We start from the raw sequence: 21,185 nt of genomic DNA on the forward strand, positions 1-21,185 counted from the left end.
CAATCAGGAATCAGGACAACATTAGCACTCCACCTAATGTAGCTTCCAACTTTTCAGTGAAAGTATTGAGATACCAATGATGCCCTGGGGAGTGGGATGCCCATGCTATGTGATCTTGGATGCCTCGGTTGAGTGAGATGCCGGGATGCTTCGGAGTTGAGATGCCAATGTGTGTGATCAGGGATGCCTCTGTTGTGGGATACCGGGATGCCTCAGAGTGAGATGCCCCATGCTTTATGATCTTGGGATGCCTCAATTGTGTGATACTGGGATGCCTCGGAGTGAGATGCTCATGATAGCAATATCGTGGAAGTCTGGATGTGGGATTCTGGAAGTGACTCGATCGGGTCGGCTTGCGTTCCGATGGGTAAACTGATCGAGGGTGGACTTTGATATACACACTATAATATAAATTCCACTTGGCGTGTGAGTTCGCATGTTGTTATCGCATCTCATCTTAGTTCAAATTAGGAACATGAGGTATACATGTGCATTTAGCATGTTTGTTATGAAGTGACCATTCTTGTGACATTTTAGTATTCATTTAGTTATACCTATGACAATCCTGCCTTAGTATATTGAGCTATTTGGTTGTGTTCTCTTGCTTTTTTTGTCAATTGTGGATTGTCTAGCTTAGGGTATTATTATTTCTTTACTAGGCATTGCTCCTTCCTTTCTATTTTTCAGATCGTTAGTATGGACGTACCACTGATTGCTCATTATGGGGTGATAGCGTACATTGATGTTTCTTTCCAAGATGTATATGACTCCGATATCGAGCTAACCTACATGAGATATGAGGCTACGCTTTGGATGGACGATGACAGGGTAGACTGAATTCCTATGAGGTTCGTTGCTGGGTTGATAAACCATGAAGGGGAGCTGTTTGGCCCTCTTCAGTTCGATGCTGGAGGACTTGGAGCCGGGGCAGGAGGTGCTTAGGTACCCAGATCATGATGAAGCTGGAGAAGACGTCTTTTGTTTTTTGATGGACGTGGGCTAGTCTAGGGGGTAGTGAAGTTACGAACCCTCTCACCCTTTTCCCTAGTTGATTACTTACACTCTTGTTTATGAACATGTAAATATATGTTGTACATAGGTGAAGGACTTGTAAGTAATCTAGGTCGACGTATGTAAGCCTGAATGGTTTTTGAAAGGAAAGTTAACAAAGCTTCTCATGATCCTTATATATGTTCTTAGTTGGATTGTCTAATGCTAGATGACATGACTGTTACAGGGTGATCATGTGTTATAAAGCTTCAGATCATAAAATATCCATGTTATACATGCTAGGTTTGAAAATATTTAGGATTAATGAATATCTAAGTTATGGAACACATTTAATTGCCAAGGCTAGCTTGCTTCTCGCATAAATGCATTCATAAGTGTTGAGGCATTTTGAATATAATCCAAATCACAACTTTTCCTTAAGCCAAATTGAGTTTTGGAAAAGAATTTCTTAGAAATTGTTTTTGTAAAACATCACATGTACCAAAGTATTTTTTGAATTTGATTTGAAAAGATGATTCGTCGAAAATCATTTAATAATGAATATCGAGGTATTTATAGCAACTTTTATGAAAATGGATAGGTTTAGGCACAAACTAACCTAAGAAGTTTATCTAAACAATCATAATCATGTTCATATCAGGAAATTTCAGAACAAGCATGTAAAGAACACAAAATTTCGCAATACCCATTGATAATCTAGCTATGGAAAAATTCCCTAATATGCACAATATATAATGAACAACTTTTGTGAAGAAAGTTTTCCTAAACAAGCTATACATAATTTTACAAAAATCAGACAACAAGCAATAGCATGTCGAAAAATTGTTAAAATGGCATGACATTTAGCCAATATCATGAGAATTTGTCCTATCAAAACAAGTCTAAAAATCACCAAATTTTCACACAACATAACCTGTATGATGACAAACAAGTTTTGTTAAGAGCCCAAGTATAGAATTCTAATAGAATAAATAGAATAAAAATCTCAAAGGTCTGTCCAAACAGGGGTTAGAATAGGGGTCCAAATTTAATCCCATGTCCAGATACTGATCTAGTTTTTAAGAAAATGGAAAGTAGTCCAAACAATGAGTGATTTACGTGAAATCAATGGCATTGGAAACCTCTAAGTGTGTCTTTCAACTTCCTAAAAGGGTGAGTCCAAACTAGTTCAATTAGGTACTCTACGATCAAGATCTCTAAAGGTATGTGTGTCAAAAGCTAAAAATCAAAACAAAAATATGCATTAATAAATCTCAAAATCATTCAAGTAATGCACAAATAGCAGGAAAAATCACATGTGATTTAGAATTAGATGCGACAAACAATTTGGGTAATCATCTAACCCTAAGTCGGCATGTGAAGATGTCCTAAAATTCGATGACAATACGAGATGACTCAAGATTCATGATGAAATGCTTGAGGGTTTCTGAGTGAACATACGCTCTTGTGACACAAATTTAACATGCAAAATGACACTCAAATGCAATGACATGAACATGTACTCAAACCTTGTAACATATAGTTTAAGTGTCAAGAAGGTATTATTGCAAAATTTGGTTTCTAAAAGACCCAAACAAGCATGACAAGATGCATATATGGTAAGATTTCATTTCAACATTAACTTCATAGAACGGGCATGACTTCAGCCATCATCAAGACATGCAAAAATCCTATGAAAAATCCTACATACAGAATATGCAATGATGAATGCTTCTCGTTAAGAGTTCAAAATCTAAATGTGATCGCATGAATTGTAAAATGACAAAACAAATATGCATATTTAAGCTATGTACTACTGCAACAAATTTTCACCTTAACTCATACAATTGGCTCACTCATCAATGTCAAGACTTTGCAAAGCATGCATTGATTGAATATATATATATATATATATATATATATATCATATATTTCAACTTTCATGAAAGACTTGAGACCAAATAAGCGCATTTATAGACTTAATTTCATCAATATAGGGCAAACTATCCTATGTTCGGATCTAAGCAATTTTGACCTGGTTAAATACATCCAAAAATTTTGAAAAAAATTACAGGAACAGACTAACTTGGGCTTGGATCTTAGTAAATTTGACCTAGTTAAGTACATAAAAAAATCACAAAAAAAAAAATTACAAAATATGCACAAGACGATTTGGAACAAAACTCATGAGGAAAGATTGTCCAAAAATCATCACAGGAGGCTACACAAAAATAGTAAAATCTCATTTTGGAATAAGAATGAAACCAAAAATCCACTTGAACTACTGTAGAATCGCTTTTCTTTGGAAGTATTTTTCGAGGTCAAACGACACTCGATTAGGGTGTGCAATCTTTCAATTCAAAGCTTGTGATGTGCATTAGTTAAACTTAAGAGGACTCAAGTTGAAATGAGATTTTTCAGATCTTTTTTTGGCCAAATCATCAAATCAGTCCTATAGCTATGAAATTGCAAATTCAACCTAAATCAATCACAATCATCCAAGTTCATCATCCAAGAACACTCAATTGCAGCAAATCATCATCCAAATCCATCATCTAGCATCTAATCATCATGTATTTACTTAAAATTGAACCCTAGCCTTGGCCAACTAATCCGATCTCGCTTCACGGGGTTCGAGACTGAGATCGTTACATTTGTTGCATTTTTATCTATTTTGATTGAAATTAATTGAAGTCTTCACCGAAACCTCGATCAAACCTCAACAAATCGCCAAGGACTAGATCCAAATTGCAAGGAATAGCTTCGAAAGGTGGCTAAACCACCTGCAGTGAAGGAAAACATAACCGATCAAAAACTGAATGGGTTTAGATGCCACCGGAAGAGATCGAGTTGATTGGAAGCCGATCAGTGGTTGATCAGCTGGTTCCTCATCGCAAATAGGTCAGGGACCTTCAACACAAGTGATCACTAGTGATTGGAGGTGCCGGTGAGCTCTGATGGTTGCTGGTTTGGTCAAAAACAAGATCGGTCCCTCCTGGACCAGTTTTGAGGTTTTTGAGGGAAATCAAGCCGCTGGACAGGGGGAAATCAACAATCGCCTACTACCAACACTTCTGTTGGAAGAAAGGAAGGTTGAGGCTCAACATGGGGGCTAGCGGTGGCCGGTGAGCCACCGATTCAAGGCCGACGAGCGACGACTAGAGAGAAGGCTGGTTTGAACCAGTTGAAGAGAGAGGAGAGGAGAAAGGAATGGGCAGGAAATAACATAAGAGAGAGAGAGAGAGAGAGAGAGAGAGAGAGAGAGAGAGAGAGAGAGAGAGAGAGACTGAGAGAGAGACTGATGAGAGAGAAAGATTTCGTGCCAAAATGAAGCCCCTAAAATGGAGGGAAAGTTGTCGAAATTTCGGTCATCAGTTCGATCCGATAATCGAAATTTCGATCCGATAGTCAAAAATAGATTTTGAAGGTTCTTTATGATCTCAAGAAGTCGGGTAATTGATCTAGTGGATTTGATTTACAAAAACCCGAGCCAAAATCGAGAATTGTGTTGAAATGTCCAATTAGGGGTTAATTTGTAATTTGATGAAATTCGAGGATTAATATATAAAATTTTGGGAAATTGAAGATACAAAAGTGAAATTGACATTAAGAGGATCCCGGAACCAGTCACCGGAGGTCAGGAACCGACCGGTAAGGGGCTAAACCAACCATCTCCGCCGGCAGCTAATTAGATAAGACAGATTGATTCGATCCAGTTTGGCCAATTTTTGACCTATTCTTAACTGATTTGGTCTGGTTTTTGTCATTTTGCTCATTTGGGATCTCCAAGGTTCCAAAATTTATGCAATTTGGTCCCTAAATGACCAAATTGAAAATGAATTTTACCTTATTTTAAGAAAAATTGGCCAATTGAGATACAATTAAACTAATCGAACCTTATGAACGTGATCTAAGGGTCTTTTATTGAGCTAATTGAATCTTTATAATGAAAAGCAACGAGTCAAAATCATAAGTGCCATAAATTGGGCCTAAAGGACTAAGATGGTTAAATTTGCAATTTAATGAGCAAAATTGGAAATTAACTAAAATTGACCTCAATTAGGGTCACCATTACCCTATCTAATGAACCACCCATGTGCAAGATCACTCATCACCTTCAAATTGACCTTAAATTGAAGCACTCGGGCTTATGCCAAAAATGAATCTAGGCATAATGTCAAAATTGGACCTAGAATTATGAAATTAAATCAAAGTTATGAATGAGTCAATTCGAATTTTGATGATTGAAGCTTTAATTAGTTGATTTTCTTATGCTCAAGAGGATAAAATTCTTCAAATTGATAAGTTTTGATGTAAATTTCTCAAAATCGATTTTGAATTTGGACTTATCTAAAGAAAATGAGTGAGAAACAATCGTCAATTCACAAGTCATAAATAATCAATTTTGATTAGGAAAATGTCAGTGATATGGTCAATTGGGTCTCAAGTATTTTAGCATTTGGCTAATTCAAGATGATAAGTATGGTTTGGTGTACTGAATTATTCTATTGAATTGCGAATCAATTTACAAGTTCTTAATGATTAAGTAAAAATTAAGGATTTTTTTAGGTAATAAGGACCATAAAATCGAATAGGGGTTGGGAATATCTTCGCCGTGTTATGTGTAATCAGTGCTTTGGAGGTGCTCAGGTTTTTGGCAAATCGACGGTCAACACCGATCCCTCAGCCTCGGGAAAATCAAGGAATCTTCACTTAGCTTTCGGGACCACCTGACGAGTTCCTATCTTATCCCATCCATCTAGGAACACTTTCACGTAGAGGCGTGCGTGATCAATGTTGGTGTTGGTTGACCGGGGTCATTGCAGAGTGCTCAACAGGGGATGAGATGCACCTTCTGGGATGCAACTAGAGGTGTCAAACGGGTGGATCAGGTCGGGTTGGGTCATTAATGGGTTGACCCAAATTGACTTATTAACCCATTTATGACCCATTTAAGCTTAATGTATTTTCGAGCCATACCCGATCCAATTCATACCCGACCCATACCTGATCCAACTCATACCCGACCCATACCCAACCGGTCCATATTAATAAAATATTTTAATATTTAACCAAATTTAGGAAAACTTATTCTTATGTTTTTTTTTTTTAAAGATTATATTACTAAAAACTTCCAAGCTTAATTCTTATATATATAACTTTTTTAAAAATGGTATTGCTAAAATAGTTTTATACAACATAAATTTAATGGAAAATTTTATAATTTTTAAAATAATTATTTTAAAAAATCGAATTTTAATTATTTTTTATTTTTAAAAAATAATTTTAAAAATAATTTTATTTTAAAAATATGTTTTTATTTTTTATTTTTTATTTTTGGTTATTCTTCTTTGGTCGGCCACCGGCGCGAGCCTTGAGCTCGCCCGATCCGGCGAGCTCGAGGCTCACTAGAACGGTAAAAGGTGGAGCCTTGCCGGAAGTCGCCGAGGCCTCCGCCTCGCTAGATCCGGCGAGCTCGAGGCTTGCCCGTCAGCGAGCTCGAGCTCACCCGACGCCGACGAGCTTGAGGCTCGCCTGGTCGGTCGCCGGCCATTGCCGTGCCGACGATCGGAGGAAGAAGAAAGAAAAAGAAAGGAAGAAAGAAAAGAAAAGAACAGGAAAAAAAGAAAATTAAAATAAACAAATAATTATAATTTTGGTATTTATAAAAAATTATTTTTGTAAAATTAAAAAGGAAGAGAGAATCTCTCTCTTAAAACCCACTTAAAAGTTAAAACTAAACCCATTTAAGACCCATTTAAGACCCACTTAAAACCCACCTATCAAAGTAAACCAATTTAACTGCTTTTTGTCAAAAACAAGTGACCCAAATATGACCATTTATGGTTTAAATGGGTCTAAGACCCATTTTGACACCTCTAGATGCAACCTTGAAAGCGTGCAAGAACCCCGGATAAACATTCCACAGCAAATATAGTAATTACTAAAATAATATAAAAATCAATTTTGACTTTCTATAATTTGATATCACATTTGCAAAATCGCTCGAGAATACATTTTATATGCAATCCATTCGGTAAGCTCCTTGGTTGGGCAGGCGATGCGATAGCGATAGTCAGGGTCAATATATATTTTACATTACTATTGTATACATCAGGTTCTATGTTATTGGCATCATATACTTTCACGTAATCGAACGATTATCTTGGTCGAAACACTAAGGTTTTAAGAGTACCATAACCCTATATTGTGGTCTAAATGCCCTTTTTTTGAAAAATTATTGGCGGGGTAAATGCCAGAAATCGATGCTAATCTTGTATTTTTTTTTTAAAATTCTAATTTGGGAACGGTGAGTGCAAATTGCAGTTTGGGTGCACTGTGCTATTGCTGTTGCTGTTGTGTGGACGCTTGCTTCTGAGGAGGAGAGCAACAAGACTGAAAGTGTAAAGGGGATTGACCTTTGTCAATTTGACTCTCGATTCCTTGCTTTGAACTAATTGTTCCCACCCTGAAATCTACCTTAAATGGTTTTCGCATAGAAGCGGTTCTTATGAGGAAAGCCGGTTCTCATTTGCGCCCCTCTCTCTCTCTCTCTCTCCCCCCCCCCTTCCTCTCTCATTTTTGTTTATGTATTTATGTAAATGGTGTACTTCTCTCTGGAAACTCTCTCTAGAAACTCTCTCTCGATATGTAGAGCATTTCTACCTCCATGGTAGCTTCTTCTCCACTCATCCCCATCAAAATCGCGTATCTCTTCAAGTTTTCTCACTGGAAAACCACAATTCCAGTTGTGACCAGCGTAGATTCTCTCTCGCTCACTCATTTCCTCTTATTTCGCTTCTTACCCACACAACCCTGTCAATGTTTTTCCATTACAACTCTTACCGATTACACTTTAAGTATCAGTATCGGATTCTACAAATTCCCCTCTCTAATCCTCATCTGTTCACCCAAGTGTGTTTTCCTTAGTCTGATGCTTCGATTCTTGGACATCTTCTCTTTTCTGTGTCTGCATGTCAAACTTCCATGTTCCAAAGGATGCCCTAGATCTTCCTTTTTGAATTAGTTCCTCCTGGGTCCCTGAAAGATGTTGTTTTGACCCTCGTCGAAGGTCTATTTAGGCTTGTGAAACTGAATTCTCCTCAGTCCTCGGATTAATCTTGTCGAAGGTTTCAATGGATTCCCCAGCCAGCAAAGAGGAGGCTCGTTTGGGTGCTTTATGCACTCGCCTGGGTCGTCTATGGTCGGAACAGAAAGTGGAAATCTAGGACGAAGTTGCACCACCTGAAACATTAGAGGAATGTCGCTTAACCCTGGTTGGTAAGATTCTCAACAGTCCTTCAGTTAATCTTCAGGCATTTCAAAATACTATGCAACATATATGGCGAACTGATATAGTAGACATCTCCCAAGGAGAAGCTGGTTTATATATAGCCAAGTTTAAAACAGAGGCAATTAAGCAGAGGATTCTTGAGAATGGACCTTGGTTATTTTCTCATCATTTGGTTATCTTGAAACCTTGGATCCTGAATACACCCATGCATTGTTATGACTTTCATACCTGTGCGTTTTGGGTCCAAATTCTCGGATTACCTCTAGAACGTTGCACAGAAACTATGATTACAAAAATAGCATCACATATCGGTAGGGTGATAGAGGTTAAAGTAGAGCATAAAGATGGATCTACTCTTCGATCAGGTCGGGCACGTGTGGAACTTAACCTGCAACAGCCCCTCAAAACGGGGCTCCTAATCAAGGTGGAGGGGAAAAACTTTTGGTTGGATTTCAGATATGAAAGACTGTCTCATTATTGTTATTCATGTGGAATACTTGGGCACTACGCTATGTACTGTAAAGATTTTCCATATGATGAAAGCAAAATGGATGGGAAAGACAATCTATTATATGGTGCTTGGCTACGAGTAGAGGTTAATGCACCAAGTCCCTTCTGGCGTACCTTTTACGCTTTGGATAACCCTCAGGATGATGTTGCTGAAATCATACCGGAGACACCGCAATCATCATCTGCTATGATCACTTTACAGGAACCTGCCGCTTCTATTCCTGCAACTCAAGAAAAGAAAGATAAAGGCAAACAAACTCTGGAGACTCCAATGACTAACCCACCTATCATAGTTGCCAAACCACTTAAATGGCAGCCTCTGATTGAGGAATCTTCGACAACCAATTTCCCACAGCATAGGCTTCCTTCCTATCAAAAGCACATCACATCTCCTGAAAATGTAGTTCCTACAATTCAGTCCAAAAAAGTTAAAAGCCCACGCCTGAATACGAGATCAGGCCTAATTAAGAAAGCCAAAAGACTAATTACCTCTGATGTTCGCTCTCAGTTTCAACAGGGACTTGATGAATCACTGTTGGGCCCTAGTGGCTGGCCCTAAAAAGCCACCAGGTGAACAATGAAGTTAGTATGTTGGAACTATCAGGGTTTGGGCAATTCCCTGACAGTTCAAGCACTAAAGGTCTTAGTGACCCAGGAAAAGCCCGACATTTTGTTTTTAATGGAAACAAAGAACCAGGAAACAATGCTACTTAACTTACAACGGAAACTCAGATTCTCAGATGTTTTTCTAGAAAATCCAGTTGGATTGGCAGGAGGTTTAGCACTTTTTTGGACTGACCAAGTAACCTTGAATGTAGCTCATCACTCTACAACAATGCTTGACTTAAAATGCACTGATCTGGAAGTAGGAATCACAATACGTATCACTTGCATACATGCTCCAGCTAGTTATCATCTTCGACAACATTTTTGGGCTGAATTAAGACAAATCAGTACACTGCAAAACTTACCTTGGCTATGTGCAGGAGACTTCAATGAAGTTTTGTATCCATGGGAGAAAGTTGGGAAGCGACCAGCTGAGCCTCATCGCATCACTTCTTTCCGTGAAGTCCTTAATGATTGCTCCCTCATGGACCTTGGCAACAAAGGATGTGCCTTCACCTGGATGAACAATAGAAATGGGGAAGACATCGTGAAGGAAAGGATAGATCGCATGCTCTGTACAAAGGAATGGAGAGTTACCTATCCCCTTGCTAAAGTGTTCGCTCTTCCAGCTCTTGGCTCTGATCATAGCCCTATCCTTTTGAACACAGTAGCAACACATCGACCTAAATGGCACCAATCCTTCTATTTTGAAGCCTACTGGTTACAAGATGCAGAGTGTCGATCAACTATTGAAGCTTCTTGGAATACTCATCAACTTGGAGTAGTGACTTTTCCCCAAAAGCTACGTGCTGTCTCCGACGCTCTCTGTCAGTGGAACCGATCTAAATTCACCAATGCCAGACTTTAGATTAACACTCTCAAGAATCAGCTTCAACTCCTGACAAATCAGCCTACAAGCCACTCTGATAAGGCAGTACTGAATGACCTGAAAGAGAAAATTCATCGGTTATGGCAGCAGGAGGAAAGTTTCTGGGCAATGAGATCTAGAATTAATTGGCTTCGATGGGGGGATAGAAATACGAAGTTTTTCCATGCAACTACCATTCAACGAAGACAACACAATAGGATTAGTATGATGTATGATGCTGAACAGAATTGGGTACGTGACCCTAATCGATTAAAAGAGATGACTTCTACTTTCTTCAGGAGTTTATATACATCTGTAGGAAATAGAGATTATAGGCCAACACTTAGCCTATGCAACCATATCGTGATAGCAGAGATGGATGCAAGTTTAATCACAGAAGTCAGTCCTGAGGAAATCAAAACAGCGGTTTTCCAGTTAGGGGCAACAAAAGCACCCGGCCCTGACGGGTTGAATGGTCAGTTTTATCAAACCTACTGGGATATTTTGCATGAAGATATCTATAATGCTGTTCATCAATTCTTTCAAACAGGGGTATTGTTACCTGAATATAACCGAACCTATATCTCTTTGATCCCAAAAATCTCACACCCTGAAAGATTGGATCATTTTCGCCCTATTAGCCTTTGCAACTTCATCTATAAAATTATATCTAAGATTCTCGCTAACCGTCTCAAGCCATGGCTCCCAAAACTGATCGTGCCGGAACAAAGCGCTTTTGTCAGTGGCAGGCAAATTCAAGATAACATCATTGTAGTACAAGAAGTTCTTCATCAAATCAGAACTAGAAAAAGAAAGAAGCACTTTCAAGCTGTGCTCAAACTAGATATGCAAAAGGCCTATGATAGGGTGGAATGGGATTTCCTAAGGGACTATCTCCTAAAGATAGGGTTTCATACTCAATGGGTTAAATGGATTTTGCAGTGTGTGACTACAGTTTGTTTTGGTATTAAGTTCAATGGAGAAGCATTACCCTATTTTCAGCCAACCAGAGGACTGAGACAAGGCGACCCTTTATCCCCGTACCTGTTCATCCTAATGGCCAATGCACCTGTCTTATCAACAATGCAGTGCACATGGGCCATCTATCAGGTATACAACTAAATCGATGGTGTCCCACCCTTTCCCATTTATTCTTCGTAGATGACGCCATTTTTTTCTTAGATGCAACGCTCACTGAATGTCAGAATTTATCTATGATTCTGAATGAATACTGCTTAGCTACAGGACAAGCTGTGAATAGAAATAAATCAGGCTTATTTTTTAGCCGAGACTGTCCTGTTAGCTTACAAGAGCACCTAGCTCGGGAAATTCGAGTATCGGTATTACAGAAAACTGGCAAGTATCTTGGAATTCCTTCTGACTGGGGTAAATCTAAGAGGGAAATGTTTGCGTGGATCTTGGGGCGTGTTCATTCAAAGCTGGAGGGTTGGAAAGATAAGCTAATTTCTAAAGGGGGAAAGGAAATTCTGATTAAAAACGTAGTGCAAGCAATTCCTCAATATGTTATGTCTATATTTAAACTCCCGGTTGCTATATGTAAAAAAAATAGAGCAAAGGATAGCAAGATTCTGGTGGCAAACTAATCACAGTAAAGCTGGCATACATTGACAGAAATGGGAAGATCTTAAGAGAAGGAAAGATGCTGGGGGAATGGGCTTTAGAGATCTTATTGCATTTAATAGGGCTTTACTTGGAAAACAAGCTTGGCGAATGTTTCAGCAACCATCTTCTCTTTACAGCAGAGTTCTAAAAGGCTTATATTTTCATTCTCATGATTTCTGGCATGCAACAAAAGGGGCACAACCCTCTTGGGGTTGGCAGAGTATGTTGTTGGGTTGGGACTCTATCAGTGATAACATCTTATGGTCTATTGGTGATGGTACTAGTATTAAAATACGCAAGGACAGATGGCTGCAGAAGGGAGTTATTGGAGGGCCTGCCCCTCAAGATGAACCTGAACTAGTTGCTGATTTTATAATTCCATAACAAAATACTTGGAATGGTTCCTTACTTTGCCAGAGTTTTGACAAACAAACGGTGGAAGAAATAGTTTCTATTCCTTTAAGAACTCAGTTTACGAAAGACAGGGTAATATGGCAAAGAAAACAGAACGAGAGCTTTACAGTAAAAAGCTGCTACAATAATCTTAGAGCACAACAAACCAGCAATAATAACAGCCATGCTTCTACTTCCTTTCAGGTACCTCGCACTTTATGGAATGCAATATGGAGTATGAATTCAATGCCTAAGATACGATCCTTTCTTTGGTCAGTTTGCAACAATGCAATGGCAACTAGAGCCAATCTCTTTAATAGGTAACTATTGTCAGATCCACTATGTTGTTTATGCAATCAACAGACTCCAGAGACAATAGAACATTTGTTCTTGTTCTGTCCATGGACAAAAGGGGTGTGGAATCACTCAGCAATCAACATCACATATTTATTAACAGGAGTGCAACGGATTGAACGTTGGTTAATTGCTATAATGGAAAGAGCGGATTGTGACACCCCTCGACGGCCCCCGATCCGATTTGGGTCGCCACAGTTTGCTTACCATTTACTTTCCCTATTAACATGTCACTCTGATGCCATTTCAATTGCAGCGGGTCCATACAACCATGGGGGTTTACATCTTTTAGATCGATCCCTTGCGCAATTTAAATACGGAAGCACATCCAACAACTCCATTCCCTACATTCAGAAATCGATGCACACCTACTAAACATTTATAAGTAAAAGCCGTACACTTTTATTCACTTAACCCAGATGGACATCATTCATCGATACATCAAATTGCCATAGTCTTTCTATACTTGGCTATATTTCAAAAGATGACCGATGTCGCTTCCAATAATCGTCTACTTTAGAGTCCATCGATTAGTGTCGGCGCCCAAAAGCTCCTTCCCTTGCTATCCTCCTCCTCACGGTCACATCCAACCGTTCAAACCATCTACTAATCTGAAATGTTGGTCCCAAAAGGGGTGAGTACAACCACTCGGCAGGTAAAGGAATCCAATAACAACTCAATGCATCATACAAATCATACATGCATTGCAGGCGTAACTTACCTTGAAGCCATGCGCATACTATCATGCATCATCATCACAAATTTCAACACATACATGTGTATCATCACTATATCATACATGTCATCATCACATTACACATGTCATCATCATGGCATCATCATCATCATCATTGTCATGCATATCATCATGCATATCATACCATGGGTGATCATCACATCACATCTCATCATCACTATCATGCATATCATCATGCATATCATACCATGGGTGATCATCATATCACATCACATAACATCATCATCATCATCATGCATATCATCATGCATATCATACCATGGGTGATCATCATCATCATCATTATCATGCATATCATCATGCATATCATACCATGGGTGATCATCATATCACATCACACAACATCATCATCATTATCATGCATATCATGCCATGAGTTGATTATCATCTTTATCTTTCAATTTTGATCACCACATCACCCATTTCTCAAATCGTCAATCTCATCATCAACCCTTCGGGCAGAAACCTCCGACAGGGCTCATCATCCCACATTTTACACTCGCATCCCATGCGAGAAAACCTCCGGGCATGTATCCAAGATACAACCGGGCATCCGGCCCCCCACATTCCGGGCATCTCGCATCCCAACTAGCATCACGAGGAACCTCCGGGCATGTATCCAAGATACAACCAGACTTCGGCCTTTACCCTTCTAGCCAGGCATCCCGCACCCCAATCCTCGGGTGTCGCGAGGCATCTCCGGGCATGTATCCAAGATACAACCGGACTTCGGCCCCCACATTCCGGGCATCCTGAAACTCCCGGGAATCTCTGGAATTACGCCACAGGCCACCAGACAACATCCTCCGCCACAACCTCTTACTCACATACCACTTTCCACTTTTTATCATCCTTTTCATCTTATGATTTCATGGCATATGATTCACACACATGCATCATGATTCATAATCATACATGCATCAATGCCATGTAACAATGCATCATATTCATGTGCATGCATACACCCATGTCATATATCAATGCATTATAACTCAATAAAACTCTTGGCCAATAAAATAATCCACTTTTTATTTTATTATTATTTTATTATTTTATTTATTTATTTTCATAAATAAATATTATATTTAATATTTATGATTTTCCAAAAATCATAATATTCAAACAATCATTAAAAAAACAATTAAAATCACAATTTCACACAAATTCATGGCCAAATTTGCATTTCACATAATTTCCCAAATTTCCACGAAATACACACAATATTCGGATAATGGCCAGATTACACAGTTTTCGAATTAATTCAATTAAAATACTCATATGACCTCCGAAAATTCCCAAATTTTACAGGGTGATAGCCAACACATTTTCGTGCATTTTTCCTGAATAACACTAAACCAAATTCTTTTTAGATTAATTTATACAACTCCATGAAGCTTCTGGAACCTCTACCGTTTCGTCCAGAACGTACATCACCGAAAAACTTAGGTTTGACCCATCAAATCTCTTTCGTTTCTTCTGAAATTTGAGTATGTTATGTAACAAGGTGTCCTTTACAAGTTTCATGAAGAGATCTAGGTTAAATAACCAAGGTATGATCCTCTTTTAAGTCCTTGAAGTCTCGGGTGTCTCGGTATACTTCAACAGAACCAAACGTCTCAAAGATCTAACCGATTCACTAGGCTATACTCATTTGTTTCTCTTCAAATTTGATTATGTTGTAGTTTAGGATGTTACCAACAACTTTCATGAAGACAACAAAGTGAGATCTCCAACAGAAATCAACATGCAACCAAGAAATCATCAAGAGGTCAGTAGGAAATTCGCAGATCTGAAGTCTCCGTGAAATAGAACTTTTGACCCCTCATATCACCATCGTTTTCCATGAAATTCGAGTATGTCATACCTCAAGATGTTAGCTTCAACTTTCATGAAGACACCGAAGCCAAAATCACACTCCAAATACACATGCAAGCTCGAATAGGAAACTGTCTACCACAAACCGAACGGAAACAGCCACATAACATGATCACATGCAACCCTTACCTCGGTTCTTCGCCCAAACCACACCTAAAATCTAACATGCAACCATCAAAACAACATGCAAGAGAAGTTATGAACCCCCACTTGCCTTAAAGAAGAACACACAGCAACACACGGCGGCGTAGGACGGTCGGACTAGGCGGACGTACGGCGAACGGGCGGCGGAAACTCTCGGCTCCACCTCCTCCCTCTCGGCCTCTCCTCCGCTCAAGCTCTCTCTCGCACACTCTCTCTTGGACGGAAATGAAGAAGCAACCGGCCACTCTCTCTCCAAATCCCCCTTTTTATACTCCCCTAGGCTCATCATAGGTAATGATTGATCCACCACACCTATGGCCAATGCATGCTCTTTACTTTATGCCACTTGTCACACTAATTTTTGAATTGATTTGGGCTTGGGCTTGGGCTTAGGCCCAACCGGCCACTCCTCCTTGGGCTGGTCGAAAATCCTTCTTGGGCCCAATGGGCCGACTAAGCTTGGCCCACCAAGCTCTAGGCTAATGGGTCCAAGGCCCATTTCGAATTTTATCCCTTTTTCCCTTTTTTTTTTTTTGAATTCCTTTCTATAAATATTTCTAAATTCAAATTTCATCTTGGCCAAAGCCTTGGGATATTTTTAATTATTGAAATTTAAATCATATGGCCAAGCATTAACTAATTAAATTTAAATTTCCACAATCACAAGCAAAATTCATCAAATTAAAAGACAAATTGGCTAAAGCATAAGCCATAAAATTCTACCACCTAATTAAAGACATTTAACACACCTTAAGGCTTGGCTTTGAAATTCCGGGATGCCACAATTCTCCCCTCCTTAGAGAATTTCGTCCTCGAAATTCAAGCACTACTCGCGCCTTCTTGAAATAAATAAGGATACTTTTCCCTCATCTGATCCTCACTTTCCCATGTGGCTTCCTCCACATCATGATGTCGCCATAACACCTTAACCAATGGGATCTTTTTGGTCCTAAGAATTTGCTCCTTTCGATCTAATATCTGCACAGGCTCTTCAATATACCTTACTTTCTCATCCATTTTGATGGCTTCATGATCGAGTATGTGACCGGGATCGGGTTGACACTTCCTCTAAAGTTAAGGATGCAAGCTCTTAACATATCTTAATTTATCTCAACACCATAAACATTTTTAAAACAATACCCACATCTGAAATTTCTTTTGAACGCTTGAAAATCTTCCTTTATGAAATCCAACAATACAAACTGAGGTTTTCAAAAGCAATCAACAACAACAGCAAGCTTTGAAATCATATGTCATTTCCATGTCAAAACGTTTTCAAATCCCCAATGTGGAAAATCCTTTGAGTTCTCGAAAATTCCACCTCATGATATCAAATAATGCGAAATAGGAATTTCAAAGACACAGAGGCATAACAATGATAGTATTTGAAAATAGGTAAATCTCATATCGTTGAAACCAATTCACAAAATCAAAGCATGATACCAATTTCATAAAATTCATGATCACGTTTAAATTTCAAATGTCTTTCGGAATTTACATGTAAAGTCTTAAGTCGCACTTGCACCACGGCGCGAAATAAAATACTTTATCAAAACCCTTAGTAAATTTAAATTGGTACGTTGGCAAAATTCCAATCTCAATCCCAACTCCAATGGGTTGGAATGTTTTCTATAAAAAGTTCAGAAATCCTTGAAATAGAAAACATTTCTTAAAACATTTGGGCACGGCATCACAGTACTCATAAATTTTGATGAGATTCAAAAGATTTTCTAAAATAGTTCACAATCAAAATCTGCTTTTCGATTGAAGTTCAAAACTTGGAATGTGCAGGTGATAATTTTCTCCGAAACCATAAGCATTTCTTGAAGTATTGAAAATCATAGTTCGGCAAGTCGATAATATTGGTCCAAGATGTTTGAAACCAAAAACTTTGAAATACCAAAATCCTAAGCCTTTCTTGAAATACTGAAATCAACGCATCGGCGAGTCATCAAACTCAGTCCCAACCTTAAGATTTTCAAAGTAGTTTACGTGCAAAATCTTAGAGCTTTGAAAACATCCAAACTCAAGTATTTCCAATTCTAACTGCACTACATCAGACAACAATGGCATTGCATTATATAGGTTAGTAGACTTTCACTTGCTGGCATGTTAAACACTAGGAAACGTGTTTAGCTACATCCACCTTCATGCCATTCCACCAAAACTGTTGGCGTAATTTCTATACCTTTGTCGCCACCAATTCAAGCCTAGAACCATCAAAATCAACACCACCAATAACTCATTTGGTTCAATCCAGCAAAGACATTCACTATGCATTCACCGCAACATAGATTCAAGCCTAAAATATAGCATCATTCCTTCAATTCAAATATCTATAGTCCACCAAGACTTATTTAATTCAAAAATCGACAATCCACCAAAATAATACTTGTCTAGTTTCCACCGAATATATCTCGAGATCTCATCCTAAATGATCATCACTTAGACTAATCACTCCTCAAGTCCACAATTTGAACTTCCACCAATTCACCTTGGAAAGACTATAACCACAAATGATCATGTTCACTAATTCCACCAAATCCTTTCAAACTGAGATCATCACCTAAAATTAAAAGTTGACCATCATCAATTAAACCTATTATTCCGACATATAAACCTCAAATAATTTCATGTCTCATATGACCACTCAAACTCATGACTTCCAAGATCAATTTATACATACTAAATACCTCCATGTAACGCATCAAGACTTCCAATGAAATCCTCAAATAGGAAATCACTACTTAGCTCAAATGATCATAACTTAATCCTTAAGCGATATCTTGATCTCAAATCAACTTTTAGAAAAGACCAGAAATTCCTTGCGGTTGGTCAAATAGGTCATCAATTACATAATTCAATTGCCTATTATCAAAGCACAACTGCATCAAACATCCTTCTTTCTCACAACAAGAGTTCTACAAGCTTAACCATGCTTCCGCTACGCCACTCTAATAGACTTATCCCAGAAACATTACCTTTCCGGTTCAGATCATAGTTCGGTTCACTCCTGCCCCCTTTTGCCATTCTAGAAGCCTACCGGGAGCCGCTCCTTGTTCGGGTCCTCGACCTCGGCGTCCACTCCTCGCTCTCATCAAACCGGGACGTTACGGTACACCAGCTTTCGCTTGGTTCGAACCCAAAGTACACATCTACCGAAAGGTCTCGTTTCAATAGGGATTAACTTACAGAGATATTATCCGCTTTGGCTTATTCCATTCTTAGCCTCACGGTTTTGTCCTTAGCGCACGAGTAAGTACTATCTCAGGAGATCATTCATCGTAGTCCATTGCTTACGGAGCTAGTTCATTCTTATAATGACATCAAAGTCATACATAACTATCACTATCAAGTCCATTTCCAGATCTCATTCCCCTAGGGTTATCTCACTCATCTCACATGCCAACGTAGATAACGGCATAACTTTCAACGATGTAGAAATACGAAGAGGCATATCTAGAGATTTGTTCCTACTCCTCACAATCATCTATATTTTCGGACACAAATGAATGCATGCCACTTATATCAAATAACACATGCCTTCTTATCCCTATATCGAAATCATACCTCCGAGATAACACTTTTGGAAGCTCGCTTCCTCTTGAGTGTTTGCATACACCCTTCCTTGTGGTGGCAGTCTCGTAGGTTCCTTAGTAAATTTGGTCCACTAGTACTTTGTTGTTTGTCGCACCGAGCTAACATTCGATTGCAACCTCTTTTGTGGACAATCTTTCTTAAAGTGACCTCTCCGCCCACTGACCAAAACATTTCAATCGATCATTACGGGGTCTGGTCCATGTTGTCTATCACATCTCTAGCAAATATTACCCCGGTAGGGTACTCTTCCTAAAATCGGGCCACTTCGACCTTTCTAGAATTCCCAAAATTATTCCTCTTCTTAGATTCCAGTGTCGACCTTGATCGGGATAAGGTCTCTTACCCTTCGAACATCACTAAAGGTCATCTGCCTCTTAGATTTCGATTGCTCTCTCACTAACTCTTGCTCCACCAATCTGTGCCCTCTCATAAATCTCATTATAATCCCTTATATTTAGAGGCACTAGTTGTTTTCTAATATCAGTCCTTAATCCTTTCAGGAATCTCTTAGCCTTTTCCTCTCGATCCTCAACCAACCTAGGAGCATATCTAGACAATTCAGAAAATCTAGCCTCATATTGATCTACAGTCAACCCTTTTTGTTCTAGCTGAACAAATTCAGTAATCTTCCTATCCTTAGCACAGTCAGAGAAATGCTTCCTATTGAAAGCTCTCACAAACTCCTCCCAGCTCACATCAGTACCTGGTGGAAAGATTATATCCTTCGAAGCTCTCCACCAAAACTTCGCATTTCCCTCCAATTGGTACTCTGCTAAGACTATTTTCTCAGCATCGGTGCAGTCCAACAGCCGGAAAATTCGTTCCATCCCATCAATCCAATGCTCTGCCTCCTCAGGACTTCCCATTCCATTAAACTTAAGTGGCTTCAGCTTCAAAAACTGCTCCACTAGTCCTTGAGTACGGCGTTCTGCTCCGGGCTTCTTGCCGCCCGCCTCTCCATCAGATTTCCAATATTGGCTAATGCCCCAGGATATCTTCCATTCGGGGTTCAGCCCTTGCAGCAGAGGCTTCAGCCCTCGATGGATGAGCACTTCCAGCTCGCACCATGACTTTCTGCAATTTCCAAGCATTGCCTCGGGAAAATCTCGAGACTCACCGCCTCCACTCAAAGCAATTATCACTACCACATAAGTAACATATACATGTTACCGGCACCTAAAGGTAATTCAAAGCGGACTACTAAGGATCTACGAGTGAATACCTATCACCCGTTATTCAATTATTTCATTTTAGATCCTATGGTGTGCATCATTCTATCCTCATTTCCATCTGAGGCTCCTTATCACTCCAAATAGACCATAGCTCTGATACCAACAAAGGCTGTGACACCCCTCGACGGCCCCGATCCGATTTGGGTCGCCACAGTTTGCTTACCATTTACTTTCCCTATTAACATGTCACTCTGATGCCATTTCAATTGCAGCGGATCCATACAACCATGGGGGTTTACATCTTTTAGATCGGTCCCTTGCGCAATTTAAATACGGAAGCACATCCAACAACTCCCTTCCCTACATTCAGAAATCGATGCACACCTACTAAACATTTATAAGTAAAAGCCGTACACTTTTATTCACTTAACCCGAGATGGACATCATTCATCGATACATCAAATTGCCATAGTCTTTCTATACTTGGCTATATTTCAAAAGATGACCGATGTCGCTCCAATAATCGTCTACTTTAGAGTCCATCGATTAGTGTCGGCGCCCAAAAGCTCCTTCCCTTGCTATCCTCCTCCTCACGGTCACATCCAACCGTTCAAACCATCTACTAATCTGAAAATGTTGGTCCCCAAAGGGTGGTACAACCACTCAGCGGGTAAAGGAATCAATAACAACTCAATGCATCATACAAATCATACATGCATTGCGGGCGTAACTACCTTGAAGCCATGCGCATACTATCATGCATCATCATCACAAATTTCAACACATACATGTGTATCATCACTATATCATACATGTCATCATCACATTACACATGTCATCATCATGGCATCATCATCATCATCATTGTCATGCATATCATCATGCATATCATACCATGGGTGATCATCACATCACATCTCATCATCACTATCATGCATATCATCATGCATATCATACCATGGGTGATCATCATATCACATCACATAACATCATCATCAT

At 39.2% G+C, this 21,185-nt stretch overlaps 1 protein-coding gene across 2 annotated transcripts in view; it reads right to left on the reverse strand.

The window, feature by feature from the left end:
- Window positions 1-10,061: 10,061 nt before the first annotated feature.
- Window positions 10,062-21,185, reverse strand: part of LOC120295636 — a 31,364-nt gene continuing 20,240 nt past the window's right edge. Inside the window, exon 3 of one of the 2 annotated variants that reach the window (XM_039316922.1) lies at window positions 10,062-10,242. In XM_039316922.1, the coding sequence (XP_039172856.1) occupies window positions 10,229-10,242 (14 nt within the window). In that variant the 3' untranslated portion in view covers window positions 10,062-10,228. Of the gene's footprint in view, window positions 10,347-21,185 lie in introns of both variants that reach the window. The other variant, XM_039316921.1, reaches the window with a different exon arrangement.

This window comes from Eucalyptus grandis, chromosome 7, assembly GCF_016545825.1.
Source record: "Eucalyptus grandis isolate ANBG69807.140 chromosome 7, ASM1654582v1, whole genome shotgun sequence".
Taxonomy (NCBI): Eukaryota; Viridiplantae; Streptophyta; class Magnoliopsida; order Myrtales; family Myrtaceae; genus Eucalyptus; species Eucalyptus grandis.